Raw genomic sequence first — 20,909 nt, 5'->3', positions numbered from 1 at the left:
CTCCGTGTTTAGATCAAGTCCTGGCTGACTCTTACGGGCCATGCTGTCTTCACAAGGTTGCTCCCGCCCCGCACCACAACCGCAGTGACGGCCGGTGAGTACTCAGGCCACCCTGCCCCCGGACTCTCACCAGTGTCAGGAAACACGGCCCTGACAAAAGCACCTCTGGCCTTCTCACACCCCACCATGCAGAACCCGAGTGTCCAGCGCAGCCTAATCAGGAGTGGTGAGTGGTCTCTGCACAGGAGCACTGCAGCCTCTAACGAGGGTGGTTCCTCCTTATTGTGTCTGAATCACTCACCTCCCAGGACCCTCCCTCCTGCCTCCAGAACTCACCTTGGCCTTGGCATTGACTTTGGCTTTGTTCTGGAGTAAATATTTGGCCACCTCTGTGTGCCCTGCTCTGGCTGCCATGTGTAGCGGAGTCTCCACTTTCTGTAAAATAACAAAATTATGGAACGGTTATACATGCTGGGTTTCCAAAAGGACACATACAGAGCTCCAAAGTGCCAGCCTGGAGTAGCCTGGTGGGTTGTTTATCCAAGAGGCGGAGCTGCCCCAGCAAGCAGCTCTCAGCCTGGGGTGTGTGTCTAACACTTACAGAGGCTCCAAAATTATTGTCCAAAATAACCCCCCCAAGATTCACAGATGTATGACAAGTTTAACGGGGAAAGCATCAGTGTACAGGACATTCTCCCCAAGTCAGAGGCCTTCACTATTCTGCAGATTTACCTTCCCCCCAGAGAGCCCTTGGAGCCCGTGGCCCAGGCTTACCACGTTGGAGACGTTGGGCGATGCCCCCCGCTGCAGGAGGTTCTTCACAATGGGGAGGTGCCCCATGAAGGCGGCCACATGCAGAGGCGTCAGGCCAGACTGGAACAGACAAGGACGAGTGAGGCAGAAGAGGACAGCACCAGACCCTATCTGATGTTTTCTGCCCCTAGCGCTCCCTGATGGTTTTCCAAGAAAAGGGGGTGCACTGACGTGGGTTTGCTGCCAGGGAATGGCTGGAGGAAAAAAATCACTGCAGCAAGTTCTGCCCATATTTACAACTCACTAAGACCATGTCTGATACTGGAAAGTTCCCTGAGACCTGACAGGTGCTCCCCCTGGTCTCAGTCTCCCTGGGTCCCTCCTTCCAGTACTCCAGACTTGCAGCTACACGTGGCCACCAAGAACAACTCAGAGAAGGCAACCGGGGGAAGACCCCAGGCGAGGCGCAGGTGAAGCCATGGCTCTTCTCCTACCTCGGTGACTGCGTCGATGGAGGCTCCCGTCTTCAGCAGCAGCTCCATGACACGGATGTGGTTCTTCTTGCAGGCGATGTGCAGGGGGGTAAAGCCATTCTGCAGCCCGCCACAAAGGGAGACAGACAAGCGGGAGCTCACACTAGCCCAAAGGCACACGCAGAAGACCACCAGGCTGTCCTAGCAGGCAGCCCCTGCCCCAGCCCATCAACGGATTCCCACAGACCAATTAGTGAATCAATGTCAATGGATCAATCTTGTTAATGTCACTTAATGCGAATCACATAAGAAATAGGTGGCTCTCACTCTGTTGCTGAACGTGTTGTTTAAACCATTTTTTAAAAAATTGATTATATTTTTGGATGTTTAGCCTACTGTTTAAAGATCTCTGCAGGGTAAATTTACAGTAAAGAGTACTTTTGTGAAGCAAATCATGTTCCCTCTTCTCTGCAACCACTGATCATTTTTAGTGAAATGAATTTCTGCTCTAAAGTGTGATATACTAAAGTGTAAACTCCACAGGACAGGAATTTTTATTTTGTCTGTTGCTTTTTCAGTGTTTTATCTCCTAGGTAGTAGTTCTCAGACAAAGAGGGCTGGGGGAATTTTTTGCCCCCTGCCCCCACCACCAACACACATGGCAATGTCTGGAAGTGGTTTTTTTTTGGTTCTGACCGGTAAAGGGATTGCAACCCTTGGCATGGTGTGGTCTGCACCACACACAGCCAGTGAGCGCACCGGCCATCCCTATATAGGATCCGAACCCACGGCCTCGGTGCTCCCAGCACCGCACTCTGCCGAGTGAGCCACGGGGACGGCCCCCTGGAAGTGTTTTTGATCATCACAACTAGGGCAGGAGAGCTATGAGCACCTAGTGGGTGGAGGCCAGGAATGATGCTGAACACTCTACGATGCACTGAACGACAAACATCCACCCCAATTGTCAACAGTCCCAAGGTTAAGAAGCCCCAGCTACCCTAGAATGGTGTGCGGCATGTGGTCGGCACTTAAAGCAAGCTGCCCCCAGTTCTTCTCTGGGAATGGGCCGGGGGAGACACTGGGCACAGGGGGGCTCTGTGCAAAGCTACGCCTGATGCCTGGGCCACACTGGGGGCCCAGCCTAGAGAAGAGGGGAGGACCCAAGGCCCCAGGAGTGTGCTCTATGCCTTCACTTGTCTCTGCTGAAGCACCATGAAAACTGCAAGCCCATCTGCAGAGGAAGTGCTTGGCTCAGCCACTCACTAGACTACCCCTGACCTCGGACTGCTAGCGGGGCTGCAGTCACCGGATATCTCAGGTGACACCCACTGGATGTGGAGTGGGGAGTGAGGGACAAGCATATGCTACGTCCCTAGCCTGTGCGCACATTGCTGCCTCCTGGGCCCTGCAGGCCTGTGTGGCGAGCCCCTGAAGTGCAGGAGGGGCTCCGGCACCTGCTGCTGCCCTGCCTCCGAGGCGCAGCCTGTGGCTCTGCCCCGCCTCCTGCCTCTTGCCCCACTGGCAACTTCTCCAGTGGCCTCCCACTCACCAGGGCTCTGGAGTTTGGTTTGGCCCCTTTGTCCAAAAGGACCTTGGCCACCCTGTGGTGGCCACAGTGGGCTGCCACGTGCAGCGGGGTCAGGTGGTCCAGGGTGATGTCGTCTATCTCGGCGTTGTATTGCAATAGAAGCCGGACACAGTCAAGGTGGTCTCCCTGAGCCGCCATGTGAATTGGGGACAAGCCATTCTGGGTGAAGAGATGGAAACAAGTGGTCACAAAGCCTTCCGGGGAAGAACACAGAAGTCCCCACATGATGCTTCCACGTGGCTCCTGAGTGAGCTTGGTTCATTCTGGCCCCCAGGCTCTCGTGGGTCTCTGCCCACAGCCACTCTCCTTTCCTTCTAGCTGAATCCTCAGAGCCTCCTAGCCAGGCCTCCTCTTCCATGAAGCCTTCCCTGACCAGCCTAGACTCCTGTGGGCTTTCCTTCCCCGCACCACTCACTCGGACCTTCTTACATGTGCTGAATTACATTCATGGTGAACTTCTCAGTGTGTGTTATCTTTTCTCCTAATTTATAAGCTTAAGAGCAGACTGTGCCGATATTTCTTAAATGCCCCTCAATGCCCAGTACGTGCACATAGTGGTCTTTACATGAGGTGGTTCTGAGTGAATGGATGATGATAAAATAGAACCTGCATCTAAATCCCTCTATTCTTTGCCTGTAACAAACAAACTTCAGTTAAAAAAACCTGTTAAGAATTCTCATTGTTTATCAGACAGCAATTTATTTAAAAAAACATTAAAGGTAGAGGAGAATCACTCATTCATTCAGACATTAATTCAACAAATATTTACTAAGTGATTACTGTGCACCTGGTATGGGTTAAGCTCTGGGGAAACAGAAGAGAACAGACATAACCCCTGCCTAAGGGAGCTTGTAGGAGGACGCACTGCTGCCATCCATGGGGAGGGCAGGGCAGGGGGCTTCCTGGAGGAGGTGATCCCTGAGCTAGGACTTGAAAGGAGGTGAAGGAAGTTCACCAGGAAGACCAAATGGAAGAACATCCCAGTGAAGGGAGCGGTGCGGAGGAATTCAGGACTTCCATGCAGTTAAAGTGCGACGGGGAGTGCAGCTGGGCTGAGAGGCAGGCGCTGAGCCTTGGCTTTCAGGAAGCCATGACCATCCTCAAGGGAGAAGCAGGATCAGGGTGCAAGAGCTAACATTAGTGTTACGGGTTGAAGGGTGTCACCTCAACATCCACATGCTGAAGTCCCAACCCAGGACCTCAGAATGTGACCTTCTTTGAAAACAGGATCTTTGCAGATGTAATTAGCTAAGACAAGGCAGTGGTGTGGATCCTGATCTAGTAGGACTGGTTTGGACACAGCACAGAGGGAAAACGCCATGGGAACATGAAGGCAGAGATCCGGGTGATGTTTCTACAAGCCAAGGGATGCCTAGGACTGCCAGCAACCCCAGACGCCAGGGGGCCTAGAGCAGAGGCTGCCTCCTAGTCCTCAGGACAATCTGACTCTGTTGACACGCTGACCTTGGCCTCCCTGTTCCCTGAGCTGTGAGACGAATCTCTGTTGTTTAACAACCCCCACTCCCCAAGTCTGTGGTGCTTTATTATGACAGCCCAAGCAGACTAATAGAGTTAAATACACTTACTGCATTTTAGAAAGGTCTTACTATAGTTCCCAATTAAAAAGTCAGAAGTTCTCAGTAAACAATTTTCATCAACACCTGTTTTAGCCCCACTCTAATAATCCGGATAATATAAAATCTTTAATAACTTATGAACATTTATATAAGTTTAAATACAGGGCTTCTGTGAAAAACTGTTGAGATTCTCCTGACCTGGTAATATAATTGGTAGTAGCAATTCTACTTTTATTTATCTGAAGATTTTTACTTTTACAGGTACTTTCAAAGACATTATCTCATGCGATCACTCCAGGAATCCTAAGAGAGAGGGGTGGAGCTCTCCACACGGGAAACTGAAGCACAGAGAAAGAGACATGCTCAAAATCACAGCAAAGCAGCCGTGGAAGGAGGGTTAACTGAGAGAGAAACTGGTTTCATAGAGGAGGATATCTTCACCCAAGGGGGGGGGGGGAGAGACACACACACACACACACACACACACACACACACACACACACACACACACACACACACGGGCCAGCTTGGGTACTATGAATCACAACCCCAATTAAAGATGACTCTGCGGAACACTCACACTATAACTTGTCAGGGAATAAACTGGCTTTCATAGCTGTAGACTATTCTGCAATTTTAGAACAGAGAACTGCTCACAGAAAACCTCCTGAGTGGCCCAAAGGACGGGGCAGAGGGCCCAGAGGGGTACAGGCAGCTCTGTGTGGTCAACCGCGCTAGCCCCAGGAGACTGGAGTCCTCAAGTCAGAATTGGGGTGGGCCTCTGCTCCAGCCTCTGAGAGAGCCTGAGGACTATTTTGTTTTCCTTCTAACTTCTCTCAAGTCTGGCCCAGGCTGTGATGGCTTCTTAGAGTACTGGGTTCCTGTCTTCTGCAGCTAGGATGAAAGAGGCAGGGACTGATCTAGAACGCTAATTGGGCCTGTGGGCCCAATCTGGCCTGTTGCCTTTGTTTGTCAATCAAGTTCTATTGAAAGACGGCTGCATATATTTGCATATTGCTCATGGCTGCTTTCCCCCTCCACTGGCAGAGTTTAATCATTGCCACAGAGACCACAGCCTGCGGAGCCTAAAAATATTTAATACCTTGTCCTTTAGATAAGAAGTTTGCTGACCCCAATCTAGATAATTAAAGCTCCACCAAGGGCCTCCTATACGACAGGCACTGTAGTATAAGTCACACCCTGTCTCATTAGTAGTATTAGCATCTCTATTTTCTAGAAATGGGATTTCATCCCAGGTTTCTGACCTGGAGCCCTGCCTAAAAGATGCTCCTCCCAAGAGGCACGCACCTTGGTTTTGGCTTGGATGGGTGCCCCGTGGTCCAGCAGGATCTCTGAGATTCGCACGTGCCCATTCCGAGCTGCACAGTGGAGAGGTGTCAATTCGTCCTTTGAAAGACAGAGTCAAAAACAGGAAGCCCAAAAGACACTTGTGAGAGGCTGCCTGCCTGCAGCAGCACCCCAGCCACAGATGTGCTGACGCCTCAGGACAAGCTGGACGTCAGTACAGTCCTATTGCCATCTCTGCTGCATCCCGGCTACTGCCGCAGGTGCTCTGGGAGGCCGGTGGCACATCACTAACTGCGTTGCCAGGAGCCCCCACTGCAGGTGAGCCTCCTGGGGGCAGAGCTCCCTGCCCTGGACTGGCCATGGCATTTGCCAGCACCCACCTTGGTCCTCGTCTCTATCTGGGCCCCCCGGTCCAGCAGGAGCCGCACCATGATCACGTTGCCCCTGCGGGAGGCGATGTGCAGTGGCGTGATGCCATTCTGGAGGGGAGGAAGCATGGAGCAGTCAGGGTGGCCTTCCTGCACTCTCCATGGCATCAGTGCACCATCCCCAGGCCTCCACCCCACCCCAACCCAGTGGCAGTGCAGCCCAGCAGCCACTTTGAGCCCACAATGTGGCAGTCCTCGCCTGAGAAAGATTTCAAAAAACCTGCAAGGACCTGGTGGCAAGGTGCTTCACCCCACCTAGCTGGCCAAACCCAGGTCTCCCAGAGTCCACGGAGCAGAGGGAAGAGGGCCAGGTATATGAAAACCATCCCCTGCCCTCCAGGTTTCCCCCCTCTAAAATGGGCATATGTAGGGCCGGCCCGTGGCTCACTCGGGAGAGCATGGTGCTGACAACACCAAGTCAAGGGTTATGATCCTCTTATTGGTCATCTTTAAAAAAAAAAATGAAATAAAATGGGCAAATGTAGTTCAGTTTTCTCAAAACAAGGCAGGTGGAGACTGAGGGCTGGTGACTGGAAACCTGCCAGCAAGGAGCCCCAGCAGACACAGGGCTGCTTTGCCCACAGGCAGTCTGTCGTGTGGGTGGAACCCGCGGCACTAAGGTGAGGGGTGAGAGCCTGGACCCTGTGGTTACCTGCGGTGTGAAGTTGACACTCGCCCCCCTGTTGAGGAGCAGCTGGGCCACGTTGAGGTTCTCGTAGTGAGCTGCGATGTGGAGAGGGGTGAATCCCGTCTGGGGCACAACAGAGGTGAGAGAACTCATCACACGTGACCTACTAACATTTCTCTCTCAGAACCAGCCCAGGGGTTCTGAAAAAGCCTGCGGGCCAGAGGACCCTATGCACAGAGGAGATTGTGCTGGATTTCTGTGGCACGTCAGGTTCAAGAGCCTGAAAGCACCCCGATGGCTCATGTGGACAAACACAGACCAGGACCCCTCTAACCCCACAGACCAGTTCACTGGACAGTTACCCACAAAGATACACTAACTAACGAAGTGTCAGGGCTCAGATCTCAATGCTCAGGTGGGTCACGCCCTGCAGCAGAGGCAGGCCTCTGACCCTTGGCGGGCCACTGTCATCACTCTGTTCCATAACTCAGACCACGCCTCGCTCCAGCCAGACTTTCTGGGCAAAACTCAGTGGCTGTGGGGCGTGGGAGTGTGGGGGGGCTATGTGAATAACCCTGTGAAATCTGTTCTCACGGAAGGGGAAGAGCCCACACATTCAGACAGTGGATCGGCAGAGCCTGAAAACCTCCTGCAGCATGCCCAGGTGACGGGCCATCCGGCCTCTGGGGAACCCAGTCTCCACATTCCAGCCTCACCACGCATGGGGACACCTCCTCTCTCCACTGGGGCACCCAGGGGAAGATGGGCTGAAAGTTCAGAGCATTACCTCCAGATTCCAGAGTTTACTCTGGACGGAGAACCACCCACCCTGCCTGGACACTTTTCCGGGTGACCTGGAGCACAAGGCCCCTCCCCTGCTCCACACCAAGAATGCTTTTCCCAGCGTTCAGCAGGGATGTAGGGAGGCTGTCCACTGTGGCTCTGTGCAGAAACTGCTGGACTCAATGGTGCCTCTGCAGCCCGTCAGCCACCAGGGTCCCGGCCAGATCACTCCTGGGCCCTGTCAGGCTGCCCTCACCTTGGAAAGTACGTCTGGGTTGGGGTCATTCTGCAGAAGCACGGCGGCTGTCCGGGTGTCGTCATTGCGAGCCGCAATGTGCAGCGCTGGGAGGCGCACCTTGCCTTTCGTCCCGTAGTTGATGAGGTGGGCCACCACATTCTCATGGCCCTGCTGCAGAGCCACGGCCAGAGGGGTGAAGCCATCCTGGCCAGAGGGGAGGGGACAGGGGTTTGCTCCAACTCTCTCTGACCACTTGCTGTCCTCAGGACAGGACATGCACCCTCATGCCTCGGGGCTCCTATGCATGACAGTCCCCAGCCTGAAATGACCTTCCTCCAGTCCTCTGCTCTTCAAAGTCCTTGTGTCCTCCAAGATCAGCTTAAATGCCACATCCTCCTCGAAGCCTTTCCTGACCCCACTTCCTTCTCTGCCCCCCCACAGAGCCTGTGGTGATTTTTCTTCAGCACTTACTTAGTTTTCCTTTACAATTTGACTTACAAGTCTCTGTGCTCTGAGAAACTTCTCAGTGCTCTTCGATTCTTTGCCTTCCCGCCTCCACCCCATCTACTGCTGTCAGGGCAGTGCCTGGAAGATGGCAGAATATTACTGAACACCCAGCATGCTAGAAACCAAGCTAGGCCGATATGTGACCAGGAGCCACTGTGATGAGTCTCCTCAGTCATGTGCTGAGAGGCACGGGACCCCATGCCCACAGCAATAACCAAGTCCTGTCATCATGTCACCCATATCAAAACTCAGGATCAGAGCTAATGGGACTTGCCCAAGGGTACAGAGTGGGTTCATGGCAAGAGCCTTTCTCATTGTGGCCCAAGGCAGACCTGTCAACCACCCCCCATCCAGCCTTAAGTGCTGGTTACAGGGGTGACACTGCTGGGTCTGATGTCACTTCTTTGGTGTGTGTCTGAGCGCTCCTCAGGACCTATGACTTTGTCTCTTATGCCCTCGCAGAGTCCCCAGCAGCCAGGACGAGTGCAGTGTGTGAAGGAGCACTCAGCAGGCTGCAGCGGAGGCTTCCTGGGTGCATCCTCCTGGGCACTTACCTCTGTGGCCACATTCTGATTCGCTCCATTTTCCAGTAAGAACTTCACCACTTCCAAGTGATTCTCTTGTGCTGCCATGTACAGGGGTGTAAAGCCTTTCTGTAAATCAAGAGAGGGAGCTGTTGAATCCACCCACAATGGGGATAGAGACGCTAAAACCAGTGCAAAATCTCAACGGCTCTCTCTTCATCCCATTTCGACCGAGCCCCCTGGCAACAGCCCACCTGTGAACACTCACTGTCACTTTGAACTGGCATGTCAGGAATACTGCAAAAGGCCACAGGGTGGGGACGGCTCTCCCCATTGGTCAGCCTCTTTGGCTCTGCCACTCCCGCTCTATTTTACTGCCTTCTTCATCAGCCCCCCAGGCCTGCAGCCCCCATAACTGACTATATTATTTGCAGGTTTACTGAACAGAGATGGTGCATGCTGAGAATGTGTACCTAAGCACATGAGCATGGGGAGGGCGCCTTCATCCTGCTGGGAGATGTGACACCAGGAAATCCAGGCCCAGCCATGGCGTGTCCAGGGCAAAGCAGGAAAGAGCGCCGGGGAAGAAAGGCCGCGCCGAGGCCCGAGGGCCCTTACCTGTGACTGCGCGTTGACGTTGGCGCCATAGTGCACCAGCTCGCGGACCACCTCGTCCTGGCCGGCCAGGGCGGCGATGTGCAGCGCTGTGTTCCCTTTCTGAAACACACGGGGCAGGGAGGTTTCACCCAGGCCTGCGGGAGTGACCCGCCAGGGCAGGGAAGGAGGGGCCTGGCTGGGGGCCCGCAGCCTTCTTTATGGCCCAAAGGGGTAGAAAACGTGTGTGCCTGACCTGTCACACAGGTTGAAACAGTGTTGAAAACACAAAGAGGAAAACTCCTCCAGTTTCTGTGAAAAATGATGCTGAATGAAACACACAAAGGCACATGCACGACTTGTCAACGCTAACTGCGGCCTGCCAGCTCTGTGTCCTGTCATGGCCAACAGGGCTGGCGTCAACCCATGACCCCACAGGACAGCCGGAGCCCACAGCAAGGCCAGCAGCATTGGGGAATGTGGCCAGCGGACGCCCAGGCTTGACTCCCTGCATGCTGTCCCAGGGACCCCCACAGGTGACAGAGGGCGCGAGTACAGTGTCCCTAGAAAAGCAAAGGGGAGGATGGATGTTTATGACACATGTGGGGAAGAGAACAAAAATATGCAAATAAATGCAGGGAAATAGAGAGAATAAAGTCTGGCAAAGGAAAATGCAAAGAAAGAAAATTCTAAATATTAAAAAGTAAAACATAATGAGCAGGTTTTCACTAAATAAGAGAGGCAAGAAAAGCCAGAGGGAATAAACAGCAGAGAAAACGAGGCACACAGTGGTGAGACTCTTTGAAGGTGAGGACCAGGAACTGAGACAGGAAGCAGGGCAGGTTCCCAGAGCGCGAGTTCTACGTGCAGCTTTCTTGTCTGGATTCCTCCTGCATGTTTAATGACAATTCACAGATGGGGTTCTAGGTTGGCAGCCTTCGTCTGCGTCCAGGACACTGACGTCCCCAGCTGGCTGTCTCTCCTGCCAGGTTCCTCGTCCTCTGGGAGTCCCAGCCCCAATGCCAGCACTGCCTCCAAGGGGGGACCCCACTTAGAGAGAGTCGGGGGCAGACTCCCCTCGACACTTCTGCCACACAGGGTGGGTGGAGAGAGTAGGGCCACAGCTGTGCCCTCAGTCTCTGTGTCACTGAAGAAGCAGGGATCTCAAATGACCTCAGTTTTCATAGTTCAGACAGGATATGGTTTTTTACTAAACTACATAAACACTTAATCCACCTCAGGAGACTTAAGAACTGAAAAACTCAGTCCTTACCCTGTGGCCATCTGACACTGAGGCGGAACTGCGCAGGGGGCACCAAGCTCTACAGCCTCCCAGCCCTGCACCCTGTGTGTTGCTGGGGGACAAGGCAGCCCCTCTGGGCACCCTGTGGGCTGGAAGGAGCTCGGGTCTTTGTTTCTCGGACTTTGTTGGGTGCCTCAAATGCCAAAGCCCGTATCAGGCAGGAGTTTCCTGTCTGCTGCCTCCTGAGGCTGTCTTTTTGACCTCTCCCTTAGTCCTATTTGATAAACATGAGGGTTCTTCCTCAGATACCCATCAGAGGGTAAATGCCAAAATGAATGTACAGATGCTAATTAGTAATTTTTCATGGAAATCTAAAGAGCCTACGTTAGAGCCTTTGGCATTTGGCTCCAATTCACTTGCTGTACGAAGTGGAGCAGTACTGCTGGCACCAGAAACTTCTCTAGAATCCAGGATTCAGCTCCTAGTGGAGTTCCCGGTCTCCCATGTGAAGCAGGAGGCATTCTGTGTCCGTCCAATCACCGGTTGCACTTACTGAGCACTTGTGTGTCAGGCCTGGGCTAGGCACAGAGGTACAGAGGCAGCTGAGACTCAGGTCCCTTGCCCTCAAGGAGGCTTATGTGGAGTGTTTCTTCCCATGTGACTCTGCCTGAGATCAACCGACACAGGAGCCTTCTTTATCCATGGGAGGAGGGGAAGGCCCCTCCACTTGGGGAGCTGGTCAGATGTGGGACCCTGGCTGTGGATCTTGGTTTGTGCCACTGGGCTGAGGGAAGCAGTGGGAGGAATAAGTGCAAGGGAAGAGACTGGAATGGACCCCTGCCCCTGCACACACACACACACATATGCACACACACACAGTCGCAAGGCTCAGGAGGAAGGCCCTGGGTGGGGGAGTTGCACGCAGAGGGGCTATGAGCCTCTGTTTTCTCTGCCTCTCCCTCAGCATGAAGAAACATGCCTTGAAGGAGCAGGAAAAACTACTTAGCTATATTTCCATCCACAAATACCCAATTTCTCCATTTCCAGGAACTCACAGAGCTCACAGAAGGGAGGACGCTGCACAGGTGCGAGTGGAGAGGGGTGGGGGACCCCAAGTGAGGGAGAAGGCTTTTCTTGGATGGGGATGAAAGCTTTCTCTGGGCATTAACAGCTTAGGTGCTGAGCTCTGGCCTCTAAGGAGTGGGGATGGGAGGATGGGGGACAGAATGCATTTGTTTTATGCTACTAAAATTTCTAAGCAGTTTGGGAACCTATATTGGTTTGGGCTTTTTACTTTTTAAAAGACTTTTTCATGCTTGGGGACCCATTACAACTCCCCAGTCTGTTGTGACTGACTGTTCCTTGGCTCATGGTTTCAGTTTCACCTTTTTTTTCCCCTCCCTGTTTATGGCATTCTGAAACCACACTGGATGATAAAAATGTATAAATAAAGAAGACACACCAAGTGCTCACTTGCAAAATAGCAATCAAAAAGGGAAATTCGGAAGGAGAAAAATGCTGAAGCACTATGTCTTTGCAGCCCGGAGGGGTGTGGGCGAGTGCCGGTGGGAGCAGCCGCTCTGGCCACAGGGAGCTGTCAGAGGCTCGCTGCCTGCAGCCAGCTATGTGAGGGCCTGAGACGGAACCAACTGCATCCCCCATCCATAGGAGGGGCAGACGGGGACAACTAGTGTTGGCCATAGAGTTAGGAAAAATGCCCCATATCCAGTCCGAAAGAGCAACTCAGCTTACTTCACCAGTGAGTGCATCTTTTCATATTCAGGAAACGACATGAAAATTACAGAATTCATCCCAAGAGATGATTCCACCTTCATAACATTGTGGTAGTTCACTTCGCAACCATAAATTGTACCCGTTCTCTACACGTTGTTCTCCTGTGCTCTCTGCTTGAGCGGCGGCAGAATGTTTGCTGCGTGGAAATGAAATTGGGGCTGTGTGTGAGGCCATACTCAACCAATAACAAATGGAAAATGTGAGGATGGGGGAGACTCAAGGAGAAAAACACAGCAAAGTAACAAAGGGGAGAAGAAATTCATCTGAGAAAAGGAGAATCAAGGAAGCAGTACTTGAGTTAGCAAATGGAGATGATTTTCTGTTTAGTTTTGTGTCTAACTGCTGAGTGCATCCTGTTTAACAAATAAGATGCATGCATGTAAGAGATGAAGCTTCCTTTGCAATCTTTGGATGTGTCAATTTCATGTGCACTTAAGTCACTGGTGTTTATAATCTACTGATATGGGCAGAGACACATTGCTGTGAGTAGTGTATGCCAGATGCCTCCTCTTAAAGAAAATGCTGCTCTAGGAAATTAGTAAAAAGAAGAAATAAGTTTAGGGCGGAACAAGGAAGACCTGCTGGAGAAGGAGAAATCAGACTATCTTCTTCGGCCCTCCATAACAACCTGGTCACTAGTGCTTACTGGTTCATACGTGCCAGACACTTTATATACATTATCTCACTTAATTTTCATATTGGTCTTGCAACCAAGTGCTATAATCCCATTTGCGGATGAGGAGACTGAGGCCTGACAGTGGCTGAGTAACTTGCCCGAGGTCCCAGAGCGTGGGCTACGTCAGCCAGGATCTGAACCCAGGCTGTGCTTGCTGTGCTCCCAGCCCAGGAGAAAATATGAAGCCACCAGAAAACAAGTTGCTGGTGTTGTTGAGATGTATAATCTAGTGGTGAGAATAAAATAAAGGCTCACTGATTCTTTCTGGAAATAGGGTCCCGTGCTGCCAGGTGCTTCAGGGATTCAGAGAACTAGAAGTGATTGGAAGGTAAGAGAAATTCAGAAACACGCCTGGGTTTCTAAGCCAGGGTTTGGGACAGTACATGAGGGACCCACAAACTTGAATTGTCAGCGAAAAGCTCCCCCACTCCCTATGAGACATACCTTGGTTGTCGTTTCTAGAATGATCTCTTTGTGCAGAAGTTCAACCACCATTTTGACATGGCCTTCTTTAGAGGCCAGGTGCAAGCCGTTCAGCCCATTCTGGAAAGAGCAGAGCAGGGAGGGCTGGTTAGCTGGACTGAGCATTCTGCTGTCGCAAGTGGCTGCAGTGAGGCCCCTGCCCAGCCGCGAGATGTGGAGAGCAGCAAGGAACGATGGGGGGCCCTAAGTGGCCAGAACAGGCACAAAGCAGATCCAGCGCAGCCCCCTCAGCACCTCCTGTGTGGCAGCATCAGGGGACAGAGAGCAGGGAAGGAGGAAAGGGGGACGGCAAGACCAGCCCTCCCTGGACAAGCTCACACACAACCCAGGGGGCCCTTGCACTTCAGAGGTTGGCCAGGCTTCAGGCATCCCACTTAAGTGAAATGAATGGTACAGCCTCAATTCCCTGACTAATGATTTTCACAGCAGCAACCAGGAAAAGCAAAGAGGTAACCCTGGTGCATCCTAAGCATTTGTAAAGACAGACATGTATTTAATAAGATGATAAATGCTGAAATAAGGTCATATGAGCATTAAATACCCTCAACAACACCCAGCTATAAGATTTCCTCAATAGAAAAATCAGTATCAAAATAGTGCCCTTGCCATCCTGCCATTTCATGTATGACCAAAGAAGCCTGCCTGACAAAGTTTTAGGAAAAACAAAAGAAAACAAAACACCGTTGCCAGGCCCAACCATCAACCCACCAAAGCAGAACTGACTCATTGAAGCTCCAGTCAAATCTGCTGAAGCCACTGCTGTGTCCTTAGAGCATGGCCAGTTTGAGTTCTGGACACCACTCTCACGCTGCCTGGCCCTCCAGTCCTTGCGCCTGAAGGTCAGGAAACTTTGTGGCAAAAGCTGACATCACAGAGCCACCAATAATTCCAACATAACAGAACGAAATTTCAATTCCTCTGGAGGAGTGGACTTAGGATCCCTGACTCACCACAGCCCCACCCGGGTTCCTGAAGTTCCCACACTCCCTTTGTGTCAGCGGACCATTTTCAGAAGATTCCCATTAAAACACAAATATCCACCTGGGAGTAGTCATGCATTAACCCTTTAACAGATCAGTCATACTGCTTTGCTGGGACCAGCAGAGGAAAGTCTCCCGAAGTTGGGAGAACCCAGGGTGTACACAACTCTCTCTATGGGGGGCGGGGCTCAAACGAAACAGATAGAACTGGTCCCTTGGGTGCCGACAAGAAGAGACAGGGGGATGCAAGGAGAATTTACCTATCTCCTATTTAGATCAGGCCCACCCTGCACCCCAAACAGCCAGTGAGTTTTGCCCATCCATACAGCCAGCCTTGTGGGGTGAGGGGAATGGGAGGGCCCCTTCACCAAATACTTCCTAGGGCAAATGCCTGCAAATCTCCATGAGAGTTCCTCCTCTTGCAGATTTTGTACACTATTCAACTCAGCATCCAAAGCTGTGTGAATTCTTCACCCCCTAGTGTGAATGAGTTTATCAGATAAAAGCTGGGTCAGAGCTAGTTCTGATCACAGAAAGGGAGAATGTCCTTGAAGCAAGATGGCTTTCTGTTGGGACAGGGCTCTGGGGGCTGTGGAAGACAGAGACAACATTCTCAATTCGCAAAAAGTGCAAATTCCCAAATTCACCTAAAAGCAATTTGCCTCTGCCTGCGGCTTTTCCTGCCATTCTCCCCTAGGGTCTGCACAAGCGGAGCCCCACCCCTCCCAGAGCAGGGCTGTCTTTGTTCATCCGCACACAGCACCTCTCACAAGCTCCTCTCCCTGCTAGAAGGCTCCCGGTGCTGAAAGCAGGCATCTGTGCCTCTGGGGAGTTACGGGCGGTGTCTGTGGCTGTGTGTGTGACAGGCCAGCAGCCACCACGGTCCACTCACTGCAGGAGCCTCTCCACGGTGGCAGCAGCCAGGGCTGCCTGGTGCTGACTGATGGGGTTTTAGTGCTCGCTCCGGCAGCACAGTCACTTTGTGAGGATTTCTTGGTCCTCAACGCCGCAAAGCTGGGATGTTGGCAAGCCTGGGAGGAAAATACCTAATATTTACCTCCAGTGCTCTGCGGTGGCTGGTTCCTGCTCTTTGGAGCCATGTCAGGATCTCAATCTGGAGGGATTCTGGATAAACTGTTTGACCAGAGAATGCTGGAGTCGAAAGGGATACTAGAGATCCCTGAATTCTACCCTTTCATCTACAGCTGAGAAGCAAAGTCCAGAGTAACCAAGTGCTTAGCTGAGGTCACACAGCCTTCCTGGGGTACAGCCACACACAGAACCAACCTGGATTCCCCAGGGGAAAAAAGGTTTCGTTTTCTTTTTCCCCTAGGAACTAGTGTTTCTTCTCTTCAGGTGATGAAAGCATATTGTCCCTTTTTTGATTACTAGGAAGCTCACAGCTAACGCTGTCACGGTAATCCATACAGATCTGGCCATGACTCTGTTACTGATCTCTTGGATTTTATTCATTACCCTGGCCCACAGGAAGTCCCTTTCCCCTCCCTTGGTCACATGCCTCCTGCCCAAAGCTGCCCTCTTGGCAGCAGGTGACGCTCTTCAACACAGAGGGGCTACCTGAGCAGATCTGCATCGCTCGTAGTTCATGCACCCTCCATCCGAGGCCCTGGTTCAATGATCTCTTTCTTCTTTATGGCTTTTAACAATTTTTCCTCATTTTATTTTTACTTTTTCAACACAGTCACCTAAGTTACTCCCAAGTCTATTCCCGAGGTGATCTGTATTCGAGGTCCTCATCAGAGCCATTGAGCCAAACCCCATTCGTCTGGCACAGCTGATGAGAGGGGTGCAGGGAAGCCTGGGAGTGAAATGCAAAACTAACTGCACAGAGCAGGACTGCAGCAAACGCTGCTGCCACCTTTTGCTGAGCTCACCAATCTGACAGGCGCTTCCTGGGAGCCTGCCCTTGCCTGTCGACAGACACACACAGCCCCCTCCCTTGAAGAGCTCAGCTTGTGGGGGAAAAAGATGCACAAAAAGTCAACACAAAACCATGTAGAAGACACCCACAATGGCATGTGTAAGATGATGCGCAGCACAGAGGAGGAATTGCTCCATCAAGGGGTCCCAAAAGCATCACAGAGGCCTTTCCGGGCAGAGGAGCCAGCCTGCACACAGCCAGCCACACAGGTTCATTAACCACAGCAAGGAGAGAAGCATGTGTGAGTTTCAATTCTATACACTGGAGTTTTAGAAGCCGCACTCCCAGCCCTCCTCACCAAGTACCCTCCTCTTCCTTCATGAAGTGTTTGAATGCTAGGGATGCACAAACACCCAGACCCCTGGCTGCCAGTGCTCTCCAGGAACGAGCCTCATCAGGTGGACGTCAGGTCAGCAGTGCCAGGCAGTCAGTGCCTGGCAGCTGAAGCTGCTCAGTGCCTTGGAACTAACCCACTGCACGTAGCCACCAAAGAGCTCGTATGCTCATATGCTTAGATACAGAACTAGTCCATACAGGAGACCAATTCTAGGATCCAAAATAGTGTTCCAAAGATAAATGCCATATTTAGTACTTTCTTTTTCTTTAAGCAGATGTTTTTGTTGCTCAAATGAGAAGGGGGAGGAGAAGTGGGAATTATGTGAGCTATGTGTTCTTAGCTGTAAGTACAGACGGAGATGGACTGTGATCTACTGCCCCTCCGAGGCCAGGAAGCACGTGTTCTGTTGCAGTTAGACCAAGTTGACGTTGGTTGCTGCTGAATCTTGCCTTGCACCTTTTCAGCAGCTCCTTCTACCCTTCGCGGTCACCCGTCTGGATGTTAAATGGCAGGCAGGTGCTGCAGCAGGTGGCGGTGGTGGGGCAGGGAATCACATATTTCTTTTCCCAAATAACAGGATGTAGAAGACAAGCAAGAAGTAGGTGAAGGAATATGAGAGTAAATGCTTCAGCTAAATTAGAAGCTGGGAAGCAAAACAATATGTACTTGTGGCCACGTCTTAACCACTGGCCTTTCTCAGGAGAAAACACCAGCTTGTCAGATTCTTCTTCCTAAAGACACATCCTTCTGGGACTTTAATTACATGTATGTTAGACCAGTTGACTCTGTTCTGTTTTTGTTTCCCCACTTTTTTTTTTTTTCTATTTTGTTCCAATGCGAATAATTCCTACGGACTTATCTTAAAGTTCTTTGATTCTTTCCTTAGCTGTCCAGTCTACTGATGAGCCTGTTGAAGAAATTCTTTGCTGAGAAAGTGTTTTTTAATAATTGGCATTTCACTGTACTCTTTTTTATAGTTTCCATTTCTCTGCTGAAATTCCTCATCTGTTCCTGAATGTTTCCACTTTCCCAACTAGATCTTTAAAGAAATGAATCGTAATTACTTAAAAGTCCATCTGATAGTTCCAGCATTCAGGTGATCTCTGCATCTGGTTCTGTTGATTGCTTTGTCTCTTGACAATGGTTTGTTTTTTCTTACTTTTGTGTATCTACGTTGCAGTTTTTAATTGACTGCCAGCCACTATGTGTAGAAGAGCAGTGGAAACTGAAGTAAATAGTATCTGTGCCTGGAAATGGACATGCCTCTTCTGTTCATGTGGGGTGGGGAGACTGAGGCAAGCTAGTTAGGAGTTGACCTAGGCTTGGGTTTTGCTGCTATCTTCGGTGCCACACCACCTCACATTCCTCTAGAGATGGGCTGCTGTTACCTTGAGCTTTGAGCAGGAGCTGGGGTGCCACAGGGTTTTTCTGTGTTCCTAATCTCTCTCGGCATCACCTTCCCTGAATGCCTGGTTCTCAAACAGGCTCCTTCTCCATGCTCTTGCCCCTCTCTCAGCAGTGGTCCGCTCTTCCTTGTCACGACCTGCTGGGCTGGTGCAGGCAGCCAAGTTCTCTTTCAGCCTGGTCCAGCTTCAGGCTTAGGCAGGCTCTGGACCTCGAAGGTGGAATTTTTTAATTTTAATTTTAATTTTAATTTTTAGCATTCATTCCCCTCTTTTCTGCGGCAGCAACACTTGCCTTGTCTATACTGGTCTTGGGTGGGAGTTTCTTGCTTCTCCTCCAGCAGTAGCAGACCTCTGCTTGTTATTGGTGTAGGATCCTGGGCCCAAGACAGTTTCCTGCCCCGTGCCTCCCCCCTCTCCAGGAGTGCACAGTTTTTGCCTCTGCTTTCCAGCAGCAGCAGTGGGTCTTCGGCAAGAATGTTTTCTACCCTGCCCCCAGAGACAGAGGCAGTTGGTTTCTATTCCTCTCCTAGGAGAATGGATTTTTCTCAATGGTCTAAAGGTGAGATAGTTTGTTTTTGCTTCACATGAAGGAAGAGTCTAGGGAAGCAAGCAAAGTTTAGCAGCATCCCTCCACCCCTGTGCCTCCATGCCACCCTTCACCCCTGCACACCTATCCACCAGGGGAGCCTCTCTCTGGTCTCCTGACCTGTTCCAGTGCTTCTCACGGCAATCTGTGCAGGAAAGCTGGGACCAGATACACGGGGCTGCACGTGGCCTTTGAGTTTCTAAGATTTTGCCTGTATGGCAGCCATCCCATTCCCTGTACGCTGCCATAGCTGAAACTGTGTGTGATGCGGCCCTCTCCTTGGAGGGCCTTTCCCCTCTGGAATTCAGTTTACTTGGTTACCTTGCTACCTCAGCCCTCTGATGGGCTCAGGGAAAACTATACTTTGGTAGATTATACAGCCTTTTCTCAAGGGTAGGGTGGAAGCAGTGTTCTTGGAAGCTTTCTACATCCTACACACTCCCTATACGGAGCCTCTGAGGCCACGTAGCTCCAGATGGTCTTGTTCCACATGGTCCTAAAACAGCACACAACCTTTTTTAGGCTCGTTTTTGGCAAAAATATCCATGCCAGGCACACACACCTAGCATTTTCCATCTGCCTTTGCTTTTTTTCAGGTAAAACGTCAATTTAGAGTATTCTTCTGAGAAGCAATCTGTTGGATGGGAGAGGAGGGGATGTCAGCCAGGCTGTGTTTTCTTTAACCCTTTTAAGAAGAAGGAAAAAAGTCACATTCAGCCTGAATGATCTAATTTAGAATATTTTCTTCTACCAACTGTGAGAAATTCCACTGGCAAAACACACAATTCCGAACATTTGTTCTCAGTAAATTATTCCTCTGTTTAGCTCCTCTGATTGCCCCAGTTGTACTAACTGATTTCCAAATGTACAAATACAGTAGACACGCCATAGGAAATTTAACTCTTATCCCGTCAAGAGCAGGAGAATGATTTCAAACAGAAAGGCGCTGGTGTCCGGAGATTCTATATCGCTCTGAAAATCGCACAACACCTCAAAAGCCAATGCCTACATCCTCACAGGACACGCGGGCCTCACGCCTCCTTTCTCGCAGCGTTGACCCCCACGGAGCAGCAGCCTCAAGCCACTGTGACTGACTGCGCCTGGTGACTGAGGACACCGAGGCCCACCTGGCCCTCGCACCTCACACTTCCTGAAGCTCGCGATCTCCACCCTCGCTCCCTCCCTTTGAGCTAAGTGGTGTGCCTGCAGAGCGCTTAGGCTAATGTAGGAATTAGTTTCCAGGAAGCATGACCTTTGTCTTCATGGACCCCTATCACCATGTCATCAGTGCAGCTTATCAGATTAGCTGCCCGCCACTGAGCAGGCACAGAGGCAAGGACACACCGGCCAGGGCAAGTTCTAACAGGGACAGAAAGGACTGGAGTCCTGGAAATGATCAGCCCAACAGCAGAGGCCCAGAAGGCAGGAAGTCTGAGGACCCAGAGTGAATACAGAGAGGTAGAGAGAGGAACGTGTAGGCAATTCTACCTCGGCCCCACACTCCCATTACCCATGCGGTCAGAAAGAACCAAACAGAAGATCTTGCCCATGACAAGGATGTCAGTGTAGAGGATTATACCCCTAGGCTTTCATATTTAATATCCCACTCTCCTGTTCCATTGGGATTCTCTACTGAGTTTGTTATATCTGTCCAGATAAGATAACATATTCCATGTTACAGAAGCTTAACCTTTGTGACCTTTAGCTTTGCTCTGTGATTGGTCCCTGTTTGTGGAACAAGATCACAACACGATACATTTGCAAGTCTGCAGCCCTGCAACAGGAGGAAATAAGATTCTGAACAGGGTTATGGAGAGAAAAACAGAGTTGACATGATTGCTATCCCTACTCCAAACCCTGAAACAGAGGGGAAAGACAGAAAGGGCAGGGAGGAAAGGACGGCAAAGACCACGGAAACCAAAGACGCAGAGGGGATGCGGGAAAGGAAGGACGGAGTGACTTCAGTGTCGTTTGAATAGATGAGGAAATGAATTAAACACCTAGCAAGGAAAAATTACTAGAGCAATGTAAATCTTAATTCCTTTCCTCCAATCACCTGCA

The 20,909-nt window shown here is 51.1% G+C and overlaps 1 protein-coding gene across 1 annotated transcript in view; it reads right to left on the bottom strand.

The window, feature by feature from the left end:
* ANK1 (ankyrin 1, erythrocytic) overlaps window positions 1-9,489 on the bottom strand; it is a 67,633-nt gene extending 58,144 nt beyond the window's left edge. The window contains exons 1-10 of the mRNA XM_008568761.1: window positions 9,426-9,489; window positions 8,838-8,936; window positions 7,795-7,980; window positions 6,780-6,878; window positions 6,080-6,178; window positions 5,700-5,798; window positions 2,776-2,973; window positions 1,248-1,346; window positions 775-873; window positions 337-435 (exon numbers count right to left, since the gene is read on the bottom strand). Coding sequence (XP_008566983.1) covers window positions 337-435; window positions 775-873; window positions 1,248-1,346; window positions 2,776-2,973; window positions 5,700-5,798; window positions 6,080-6,178; window positions 6,780-6,878; window positions 7,795-7,980; window positions 8,838-8,915 — 1,056 coding nt within the window. The 5' untranslated portion in view covers window positions 8,916-8,936; window positions 9,426-9,489. The remainder of the gene's footprint in view (window positions 1-336; window positions 436-774; window positions 874-1,247; window positions 1,347-2,775; window positions 2,974-5,699; window positions 5,799-6,079; window positions 6,179-6,779; window positions 6,879-7,794; window positions 7,981-8,837; window positions 8,937-9,425) is intronic.
* Window positions 9,490-20,909: the final 11,420 nt, after the last annotated feature.

Source organism: Galeopterus variegatus, unplaced genomic scaffold (genome assembly GCF_000696425.1).
Source record: "Galeopterus variegatus unplaced genomic scaffold, G_variegatus-3.0.2 Scaffold438, whole genome shotgun sequence".
Classification (NCBI taxonomy): Eukaryota; Metazoa; Chordata; class Mammalia; order Dermoptera; family Cynocephalidae; genus Galeopterus; species Galeopterus variegatus.
The sequence above is the reverse complement of the archived record's forward strand: the minus strand, read 5'-3'. Positions and strand labels throughout refer to the sequence as shown.